The sequence below is a fragment of the Enhydra lutris genome, unplaced genomic scaffold (genome assembly GCF_002288905.1).
Source record: "Enhydra lutris kenyoni isolate GAN:26980312 unplaced genomic scaffold, ASM228890v2 scaffoldscaffold38, whole genome shotgun sequence".
Taxonomy (NCBI): Eukaryota; Metazoa; Chordata; class Mammalia; order Carnivora; family Mustelidae; genus Enhydra; species Enhydra lutris.
This window is the reverse complement of record NW_019154122.1, coordinates 3,953,062-3,964,587: the sequence shown is the minus strand read 5'-3', so window position 1 is coordinate 3,964,587 and position 11,526 is coordinate 3,953,062. Positions and strand designations below refer to the sequence as shown.

The 11,526-nt window shown below is 53.4% G+C and overlaps 1 protein-coding gene across 1 annotated transcript; it reads right to left on the bottom strand.

Annotated features, from left to right (window-relative positions):
- Positions 1-1,744: 1,744 nt before the first annotated feature.
- On the bottom strand, positions 1,745-4,277 carry LOC111154900. The gene is made up of 2 exons (XM_022514850.1): positions 4,222-4,277; positions 1,745-2,725 (listed from the first exon to the last, which is right to left on the bottom strand). Exon 2 carries the CDS (start codon positions 2,654-2,656, stop codon positions 1,805-1,807), a length of 852 nt encoding a protein of 283 aa, XP_022370558.1. The 5' UTR covers positions 2,657-2,725; positions 4,222-4,277; the 3' UTR covers positions 1,745-1,804.
- Between the last annotated feature and the right edge of the window lie 7,249 nt (positions 4,278-11,526).

Here is an 11,526-nt window from a genome sequence, read left to right as displayed (position 1 = left end):
AGGGATAAATCTTATGCAAATATGGACCTAGAGCAGGAAGGGGATGGCTTTGAGAGGCCAGACAGAGGATCTGGCAACCAGGACACCCTCTCTTGAGTCGGGTCAAAGCAAATTCTAATAAGCTGTATTCCTACAAATGTTCACATAAGGAATGGGTCTCTTGGAGAACTGAGGACCCACCAGACAAAGGCCAAGGTCTTCTCCTTCAGGAGGAAAGGGATACAAGAAACAAGGAATATGTTACACTGCTGAGTTTTGGACCCAGGGAAGATATCCCCTGGTTTCCAGAGATGAAATAGAAGTGGGGGGAGGGGAGAGTTCAGTAAACTAAGGGTTCCATAACCCCTTCTTTCCTCCACTCCTGGGGAGGAGGCCATGGTGACCTCATGGTAGGGATAGTCAGGCTTCCCACTTTCTCTGTTTGGCCACAGAGCTGGGCCAGAGCAGGCCACTCCGTCCAAGAGTCATGGAATCTTGTGGAACTGCAGGTTCTGCATTATTTCAAGGTCAGCCCCATTCCACTCTCTGACCTGCCATTGGCCCTCATATTTCCAAGGAGACAGGAAAGCTCTGACAAGAAGGGCCTGGCCCTGAAGTTCAGAGCCACACAGAAATTGCCCTGAGGCCTGAAATGGGAAGCTGGCTCAGGACTCAGGAGGCCCGAGTTCTTGAGGGCCAAGAGGGTGGGGGGACACTCTCGATTCTCAGCCCAGGCCTGGCTTGGGTCTAGGAGGACAGACTCAGAAATATCAGAGTCTGGGCTTCTTAGAGCCCCTCAAAACTACGCTACTCATTTACAGAAGGAAAAACAAGCCTGGGGAGAGAAAGTGATATACCCAAGGTCCCACGGTAGGCTAGTGGTAGAACCAGGCTAGAATTCCAGTCTCCACTGTGCCTTAGCCAGCGGGATGGTGGAGAGCTGGATGCCTTGTGGCCTGACTTCTCAGCACCCAAATCAGTTCAGCCTCTGAAGGTTTGGAGCCCTTGGTAGCCCAGGGAACATTTTCTCAGACATGTGCTGCGAGAAACCTGGGACCTCCTCACTCTGACCTTCCAGCCCTCTGGCCTGGACAGAACCATTTTTCGGAGATTTCCCAGGAAGGGCAGTCTCTCCAGGGGCAACCATCCCTGGCTGACCCTCCCACTCGCCATCCTAAAGTGTTTCCTTACATCCACCCTAATCCTTGGTCATTAAAACCATATCCTTAGAGGAATACATGAAAAGCATTTAGAACAGTGACTGCTGCATCGTTAGTGCTGTAGGAAGTTCTGCTGTAATTATCCATCATCATCGTTTCTACTCACATTGGGCAGTGCTGAAATGAACACCAACCGACAATCCTGAAATCAGAAGAGGAGGAGTAGGGTTTGGGAATGAATCGCTAGTCTATTTCTTCCCACGGGGAAACTCCCCGCTGACCCACTCAAGATATAAACCAGAGATTCCAAACCGAGGCCTGTGGGCTTTACATCCCACCTGCCAGGATTTTTCTTCGGCCTACAGAGCGCTACGACATTTTTGAATTTGTTGTTAGCATCTAAAAATGAGATTCCTGGCTTCTCTTGAAAAAGCAACAACCCGTCAGAGAGCTGGGTTTAGAACAAGTATTTCCTCTTTACCCAGCCCCGTTCACCCATTAACTTCTACCTTCCTGGCTTTATAAGTCCTCCTTGAGTTTCTAACATCCGATCTAAACAGGTGTCACCACCCCGACCCCCAGCAGAGCCATGGAAGGAGCATGTTGCCACAATTTATTTTCTACAACTGTGGCCTGATGGACATGTACGCATTTCACGGTCGATGTTACCACCAGCTACAGGGTTTGGAGATGGGCTCGGGGGCTCTCCAGCCCGAGCGGATTGCCTCCCAGAACTTGGGCAGACGGCCTAAGGAAAAGATCCCGTTGCTGAACAAGGGCAGCTCGGGCAGCTTTGTGCCCGGCCTCTGGGGCAGCTCAGGCGTGAGTCTCTGGCTCTGAAGCCGGCGTGGGCAGCTGGTACTGGCGGAGTCATCCAAGCACCACAGAGCGTTGACACCCCTGGTGGACGGCACCATGCTCGTGCTGGTGCAGTGGTCGGAGGCAGCCACGCTGGTGACGGGAGTGGAGTAACTGCGGGGGAAGGAGTGGTCTGGGCTGTCCAAGTGGATGGAGGTGGCGGCGCGCTCCAGGTAGCTGGCCGCCAGCCTCGGCAGGCTCAGGGATGACTTGGGGCAGTGGGTATAGATGGCATTGGTGGATCTGTCAAGGTAGTTGATGCCTTTGATGAGTTGGTCCAGGAAGGTGGGGCTATAGGGGCCGGAGGGGCGATCGGTACAGAGCAGGCAGCTGGGGCTGCCGCGGCAAGTGGGCCTCCTGGACACCTTGGGGCGGTTCGCGAGGTGGCTGGTCTCTACACACTTGGAGTTGTAGGGGCGGCCCATGCAGATTTTCCTCACTGGAAGCCTGGGGGAGCCGGGGCTGTCGGACTGCTCAGAGGGGCTGCTGCATCTGCTGAACTCCGAGCCACTCGGGGTGCGGGGGCGTTTGAGACTGTTGGCCCGCGTCACGGTGGGGCCGTGGGGCCAGCGTGGAGTCTGGGCTGAGGAGGACAGGTTGTTGGCATGGCTCAGGCGTCTGGAAGTGTTGGAACGGCTCACCAGGCGTCCAGACATCATCCCCGCTGGGCAAATGAGCTTTGTGGCGTTGACCTGCTGTGAGCTCACCCGGAACCTGGCTACCTGGGCCTGGTGAAGACAGCTGGGTCAGCTCCACTCGGCTCCCTGCCCCTTCCCTGCAGGCTTTCTCGCCTGTGTTCCCTCTGCCTCCCCAACACTACCCTTCACCCACTCTTACTTGCCCTCCCGGGCCCAGGGATTTTTAAATCGGAAAACAGACATCCTAATCTTCAGAAGGCAAGATCCTGAGAACTAATGAGGCCAGAGAACCCTTAGGGAAAAGTGGGGCCATCTGCTTGTTCATTTAGCTCTCGCCCATATTCTGAAATTCCGATTTGCCTTTTAAGCGAGGACTCCAGAAGACCACGAAAGCCAAGAACTGAATCTCTAATGGGGAAATTCCAAGCACCGAGAGAGGGAGACACCTTCTTTCCAGGTAATATTAAATTGCTAATCACCAACAGCACAACACACCTGATACTAAAAAAAAAAAAAAAAAAAGAAAGAAAGAAATGTATCAGGGAAGTGATGAAATATTATAGGTACTCTCTCAGTGCCTGGCCCTGGGCTTGTGTCTTGCATGGAATTGTTGCTACAAATCAAGAAAGTGGTCACTATTCTATTCTTGGTTGACAGATGGGGAAACAGTCTCAGAGAGGTGACATGACTTGCCTCAAATTCCACGGCTTGTAAGTGGTGGGGGCAAGGTACTATCTTGGGTGTGTCTGGTGACCTCTGAAAGACTGTGCTATGTCGAGGTGACTTGGCTCCCCTCACAGTCTCTTAAGGAAAAGTTCTCCCTACACCTGCTCTGCTTGCTGGATGGGGGCACTCATGGGGAGAACCAGATGGACAGAGATGCTTGTTAAACCCTGTAGCTACGTTGATCCTGACTTTAGAAATCCCAAGTGAGAAGGGGGGGAGGTAGTATGACAAGTCTACCAATGGGGGCCCACTTGTAAGGTCACAGCCTTCCAGGATTTCTGGTCTTGACCCTTTTTGGCATTTGCAGGGGGTCCTCCTCATCTATTCTACAGGAGGAAGGGGCATTGGGATTCTTACTCCTTGTGGTCCGAATGTGAGTGCTTCACTGAGACTAAGGCCTACCCAGGCCAAGAAGCTGCTCAGTCCATTTAACCCCATCTTCTGTCCCAGCCAAGGCCAGTGGAGTCCTCCCTTCCTTGTCCCCATTGTCCCTCAGTTCCCCGATTCTCTCCTACCCCCAACCAGAGGGAAGGCTCTGGTTTCTCTCCCCCAGTACTGCCAGTTTTTGCTGCTCATTTTCCACTTCTGCCTCGTGAGAACAGAGCAGTATTCGAGTTTGTCCCACCCAGAAAACAGCTGCCTGCCCCTCTTCCGGCCCCCGGCCCTCAGCTGCCCCTGTCCTTCGGGTCTGAATCCAGTGGAATGTACAGACCCTTCCCTCTTTCCTTCCAGGTCCAACCCCACCCTGTCTCCTCCTCCGGAAATATTGGAGGTGACTGAGGGCTGACCCCCAGGGCCCCACCCTTCCCTCACTGGCTGGCTAGGCCCCATCTGCCATCAGGGCCCTCTCCCACACTTACTCTGTCTTTAGGAGGTAGATGACTTAGCCCTCCTGTTGCTCTCCACGGGGCATACCTTCATGCCGCCACTCCAGACTGCTGGCCATGTCATAGAGTCATGGAATCCTAGAGCTGGGAGGGGCCTCCAGAGGTCATCCTGGCCAGGCCCCTGCCTCTGGGCCCGCGTCACTCTAAGCCCTCCAGGACAGATGGGCCCTATTTTTACAACGGGACTGGGGTGGATGTTTTCCAGCGTTCCTTGTTGTTTTTCTGGTGTTGAATTATGGGGAGAGTCAGAAATTTCTGTACTGGTCCTGATACAGCTCTGCTTGGCCGTGGTCGGCATCCGTCACTTCTCACTTCTCTTTTCTCACTGGCTCAGCAAACTTTTACTGAGTCTCCCCAGAGTGCCGCCACTTCAAGTGACCCATTCTTGAGTATAAATGCTTGATCTCTCCTTTCCCACTGAGGTCAGCGACCTGGTGTAGAGTGTCTCCTACACAGTGGGCTCTGGCCAGAGCCTGAGGACTCTTCAGCCAGCAAATCTCAGAAGCTCCGTGCCCTCCACCCAGCCCTGGTCCCTCAGGACAGATTTGCCAAGAAAAGCCTCCCTCCATCATGTCCTTCTCTCAAATATTAAAAATACGGTTTTACTTTCTATTTTGAAAAAATTTCAAACTTCCTGAAAACTCACAAGACTCCCATGTAGTCCTCATCCAAATCCATAAATCATTAACGCTCTTGCCACGTTTATCACTACACACACACACACGCACACACGCACACACAGAATTTTTATTATTCTGAGAGGAAGTTGCAGACAACTGTATCTTTTAGGCCTGAACACTTGGACATGAATCTCCTACGTGCTCAGCGAACAGGGACATTTTCTTTCTTGTTTTTTTTTTAAGTTTTAGATATTTATTAATCAGGGTAAACCCCAACATGATACCTCAACATGATTTCATGCACATAGAGGGGAAATATTTCCTGGACGAGCAGAAAGTTGTGCAGATGGTTCCCGGAAGACTTTCCTTCTAAGCAGCTTTATAGTGAAACATTTCATTTAGAGGTCTGGACCTAAATGTTTAGTTTGCTGTAATCTACATTCATTGAGTAGAACTTGTACTGATCACAGGGACCCCGTTCATTCCAGGATTCTGGGTTATTACTCCTACCCGAGCTGACATCCGGATTGAACAATGGCAGGCACAAGATATAAGAGCGTGGCTCTGGTACCCCCTTGCCAATAAAGACAAAGAGGAGGATCGAGCTCGAATGCTTCATGGCCTGACCCAGGATCTGGCAGAACATAATCTCGGCAGAGGTCGCAGGGCCAGGAGAAGAACAGATCACATCTGCGAGGTCCTGGTACAAAGTCGTCCCTACACCGAGGACCAAGGGACATCCCGGACATCTTCTCATGCTTCCACACTACAATGACCAAATGCAGGACATTTGGCCGTGGGAAGGAATGATCATCTACTACATGGTCCATATCCACATTTCACCAATTGCCCCTCGGGCATTCTTCGTGGCAATTCTTCTTCCCATGCGAGCCTCAAGCCAGGAGCATGCATGGCCTTTGTTCTCAGGTGTCTTTGGTGTCCCTCAACCCAGAGCAGCTCTTCAGCCCTTCTTTGTCTTGGAGATCTGGACGTGTTTGAAGAACGTAGGCATGTCGATCTGGAGAGGGTCTGGGTTTAATCGGATGTTCCTGAATGATCAGACCCAGGATTGTCATGTTCTGTGACATGGAAGGCACTGTGTGGGTCCTCCTGAGCCCAGAGCCATGGAGCCTTTTTGCCCTGGGGTAGGATGGTTGTCATTGCTGAAACAGGGAGCCAAGAGGAGGGATCAGAGGGCCCTCCAAGGAGGTAGAAGAGAGGTCTGGGGGAACTCAGCGGACCAGGGGAACAGTGGTAACAGTTCCCTTGTGGGGCCTCAGCCTGGCCTGGATCTGCTCTGGGCTGGGGGCCGGACAGGCAGGCAGGCAGCCAGCGAGAGGGCTGGGCCTCTGTGCCATTTGTCCTGAAGGTACCCAGACATCGAGATCACTGGCCATTTCTGGCCTGGGCACTAAGAACCTCTGGAAATAGCCCCAGGACAATTATTTTAGGAGGAATGTGTTATTCCTCCATCTTCTCAGAAAGCCAGGCTACGTCCCAGAAGATCAAGACTGTCCCTCTCTGGCCTCCCCAACTCCAGAGGATCTCTAGCTATTCTGGGGGCCACAGAGGCCTGTGGAGCCAGAGTGGGGTCAAGGAGACTAAAAGCCCTCTCCCTGGGGTGGGGGAGGGGAAGTTCTGTTCTTGGATCCTGGGCTTTCAGGGACAGCCTTGAGTCAGGCTGGCTAGCTAGGGTCCAGCCGACTCCAATCCTGAGCCCCCCCCCCCCAAGGAGGGGGGTATGGGGAAGCCGCCTGACCTACCTCTTGCCCAGCCCCATCCCCAAGAAACTGACATGGGCGGGGCACCTGCTGGGTGCCAGGACCTTCCACCCTCTCATGTAATCCTTACAACGCCCCTAAGAGGTAGGTACTGGTTTCCCCAATGAGGTAATTGAGACACAGAAAGGGCAAGAGACTTACCCAAGCTCACCCAGCAATCAGAATTGGAACCTGGTGCTCTGGCTCTATCCAGAGGTGGGGGGGCACTCCTCTCACTCAGTGACAACACAGTAAGCTACCCTGGGAACTGGATGGTGTTGGGAGGGGTCCAGCCTGGAGACACAGGCTGGTGGGCAGCTGTAGCCCTGCCCCCATCCCCCAGCAAGTCCAGTGCCTCTCCCTCCCAGCACTGCCGGAATAAATGCCAAGATCTCAGAATGACCTGGGTGGGTACCCTGCACAGTCTCCAGCCGCAGCTGTCCCCACCCTTGCCCCACTGGATCCAGCTCCAACCTTGGCTCCTGAGCTCCATTACCAAACCAGCTGCGCTTTCCATCACCCCTTGCCCCTCCATCTCCCTCCCATCCCCCATCTTCCACCCCAGCAGCTCCACCCCTCCCCTCTTGTGTCCCACCATATCCATCAGGGGCCCTTACTCTACCCCAGGCATGAGGAGTCGGAGGGCGTCTCATTTCTCTGGGCTCTCCCAGAATGGAGGAAACAGCCTCCTTCTCAGAGACCTTAGAACCCTGCCCCATTTACACATCTGCTGCTGATTAACCAACCCCCGCCTCTGACACCCCCACCTGCCACTCAGAAGTTACCCTTCTCCCCGGGGCCTGAGATGGCAGGAGGGGTGTGTTCCCATGTCCTTTCTGTCACGTGGCTCCTGAAAGTGTCAAAAATAAGGAGCAAGTGAAGGTTGGCAACTCCGAGTGAGATCATCAGCAGTGGCTGGCGGGAGACCCCCATGTCAGTCCAGGGGACAGGGAGAGCCAAGGGCCATGACACTTTCTTGGCTGTCCCACTCTGCCTGGAGGATGTCTGTGCCCAGCCTCAGGCCACTATTAGCAGTGTGACTCACCTGAGCCCTTACCTGGCATGGGACCAGCTTGCCTGCAGGGCTGAAAATCTTTCTTGGGCTGGGTTCTGGCGCTCCCCTTAGCTACAGCCTTTCACCCACCCAAGCACAGTGAGTCACACACCCTCACCCCCAAACACCCTCAAGGCCCTCTTCTCCCCAGCGCCAAAACAGCCTTCCCCAGGCCCACATGTGGCAGGTACAAGCCGAGACAGATTCGAGCTCAGAAGCATCGGGGCAGGTGTGGCTTGGCAGGAGCCCCAGCCAACAAGAACTTCCCTCTCGCCAAGCCACCTTCAGGATTTGGGGGAAGAGCGGCCAAGGTAGGAGCGGACGGGGCTCCTGTCTTCACGGGGCCTGGGAAATTCCCTCTAAGGGAGGGGGGCAGTGGAGATGATATTCACATGTGGGTTTATCGACCACCTTGCTGGAAGAAGATGTAGGAAGTAGGACAGCGAGTAACTGGCTCATGCCGTGACCTCGGGAACGTGCTTGAACTTCTCTGTACCTCAATCTGCTGTTCTGTAAAATGGGCAGGAAGGGTCCTCCATGGACCTTGTAGACTGACTGGCTTGCAGGACGGGCTAATGTTTGTGACATGCCCTCGTGTGCTGCAGGCCTGGGGAAGCAGCATGGGCATGCCGGGGTCAGCTGGGACTGACTCACAGAGCTGATCTGTAAAGTATTCCAGAAATTGGGGATCGGGTTGTTAAATCGCTGGTAGCTTGAAATCAGCCTTGGGGGAGTACTCACATCTCGGGGATTGGCAAAGCAACACATCAGGTGTATTTCTTTGTGGGTATTTCCTTTCTGAGACCCAGCCCACCAGCCTACCACCCATCCCGGCTGCGCGACTGTGGCCCAGGGACTGAACCTTTCGAAACTTCTGTTTCCTTAGCCATAAAACCATGATCATAATGGCCTGTCTGTGTCTAGTGCATACTGTGTCCCAGCTGCTGTGTGTAACCTTCTGTATCAACTTGGCTGGGTGCCTACGTGGCTGGTTAAACCTTATTGCTGGGTGTGTCTGTGAAGATGTTTCTGGAAGAAGTTAGTATTTGAATTGGTGGGCTAAGGGAGGCAGACCCCAGTGTGGGTCAGCATTTTCCAACTTGTCGAAGGCCAGAAGAGAACCAAAAAGCTTGAATTTGTTCTCTGATGGCCCGCGTTGGGCTGGCAATCCATCAGTCCTGGTCCTTACACCTTCAGACCTGGGATGACATCTACGTGACTGGCTGTCTGGTTCTCAGGCCTTTGAACCACACCACCTGCTTGCCTGCGTCTTAACTTCCATGATTGCATGAGCCAATACCTAATAACAAATTTCTTCATATAGATATATATTTATATATATTTACATACCTACAGACTAAAAGTATGAGTTCCCCCAAAATTCGTTGTTTTGTTTTTTTTTTTAAGATTTTATTTATTTATTTGACAGACAGAGATCACAAGTAGGCAGAGAGGCAGGCGGAGAGAGAGGGGGAAGCAGGCTCCCTGCTGAGCAGAGAGCCCGATGTGGGCCTCGATCCCAGGACCCTGAGATCATGACCTGAGCCGAAGGCAGAGGCTTAACCCACTGAGCCACCCAGGCGCCCCTGAATTTCTTCTTACTGGTTCTGTCTCTCTGGAGAAGTGGCTATGATACTGTGCTAAGTGTTTAACACGCAGTTGCTCATGTATCCCTCCCTCCTACCTTCTGAGGTAGGACTAGCACATGCGTTCTTCAGGTGAGAAGCTGAAGGGCGGAGGTAAAGTAACTCACCTGAAGGAACACGGGCAAGGTTAGGAAGCCCAGCAGTCTGGGTCCTCTCTGCCTTCCAACCGCCGTACCTGCTGCCACTGGGCCATCCTGGCTTCGTCATTGGAGACGCCGTGCTGAGCATTTTCCGCAGGGAACAGGTACACCTCCAAGCCCTCCAGCCCTGTGGGGGAGTTTTTCCTGTAATACCCAGATAAGACAGCTCCAACCTCCATTCCGGGAGCTGTGGGAAGGTGGAGCCTTTCCTGCTCTTTCTGAGGAAGCCCAAGGGGCTGTTGCTGTCTCTCGTCACCACTCACTCTGGGTCCCTGCTTCTGGATGAGTTCTCAGAGCCTCCTTCCCTTGCTGCCTCGCCTTCTATGACCGTCGCCTTTTCTCAGGGGCTCCCCCCTCACCTGGCCACCATGACCACCATTCCCTCCTTCTCTGTGCCCCCAGCCCCCACAGACATGCAGCGGCTGTGTGTGACAGACTTTCCTAATGGTGCAGGGTGACAGAAGGGGGACAATCCAGCACGGGATGAAAAGCTGCCCACCTGGAACAAATGGTGATGACTCAGTTCACGTCTCTCGCCCTCCTCTGTCCTCAGGCTCTGGCCTCCCGCCATGAAGCTGGTGGGACACCCTGCCCCATCTCCCCTCCTCCCCTCCCCCCATTTGGGGGCCCCTCCCCCCTTGACCTGTTGGTGGCAGGGCTGACATTTCTGGCTCTTGTGTACTCCACAAAACTGCTCCCTTGATTCTCAGCTGGGGTGGGGGTGAGGTTACCTTCCATATGAAGGGGTTTTCCTCCCCCTGCTCCCACTGAGATGTGGAAGTAGCTGCTGACAACGTCTTGCTTCCTGTAAATCTGCTTGAGATGACTTCGATCCCTTCGATTACGGAGGGAGGTAAACGCCTCGTGTTCCCGGAGAGGTACCAACTCTGAGACATCGGGCGGCTTCCTTCCCTCATCCGGGCCTCAGACTCCTCGTCTGCAGACAGGGGATAACAAGAACACCGGCCCCACGAGGTCGATCCCCGGCATGTTGTCAACTCAACAAATACTGGCTGTTCATTATTTGACAGATGAGGAAACTGGGTTCTAGGCCCAGCTGTGTTATTAACTTGCTGCATGGCCTGAGCCTCAGTTTACTCGACTGGAGAAGAAGAAGGGGCCGCCGAAGACTCTATCAGCCATTCCAGACCTGCCGTTCCCGTGAATGGCATCTGAGAGTCTTTACATTGGGCCCTCTATGGAGCTCTTCATCTGGCTATTCCTCTGAGTCTTTATATGATAAAATGATAAACATGAGTAGTGTTTGGGATGCCTGGGTGGCTCAGGCCATTGGGCATCTGCCTTCGGCTGAGGTCATGAACCCGAGGTCGTGGGATCAAGCCCTGCGTCGGGCTCCCTGCTCAGCAGAGAGCCTGCTTCTCCCTCTGCCTGCCACTTCCCCCTGCTTGTGCGTGCTCTCTTTCCCTGACGAACAAATAAATAAAATCTTTAAGCAAACAAACAAAAAAACACATTGAAATACACACAATGTATTTCTGAGTGCAGCAAGACATTCTAGCAAATTATAAAAGCGGGGCGGTGGGGGTGGCTGGTGGGCTTGTGCCTGACGTGGGGACGGTCATATGGAACAGAGAGAGCCCTTTAACTGGTGGGATCTGGCGCTGCTACCAGATAGAAAGTGCCAGAAGAGTGGCACCTGGGTGGCTCAGTGGGTTAAAGCCTCTGCCTTCGGCTCAGGTCATGATCTCAGGGTCCTGGGATCAAGCCCCGCCTTGGGGTCTCTGCTGAGCAGAGAGGCTCTGCCTGACTCTCTGCCTACTTGTGATCTCTACCTGTCAAATAAATAAATAAAATCTTTAAAAAGAAAAAGTGCCAGAAGTGAATCGAATTGTTGGATACTCAGCAGGTATCAGAGGGTTGGCTGGTGCCAAAAACACCTCACAGTCTCTGTTTGAAGATGCTTGTACATGGGCCCTGCAAAAGAAACACGTTCCAGGAAGCAAGGAGAGCACTGATCCGGCTAGGGAGGAGCCAGCGGTCACGGGAAGATATGATGAAGCCTGATGGTGGGTTCCTGAGGGATATGGTGTTATTCTT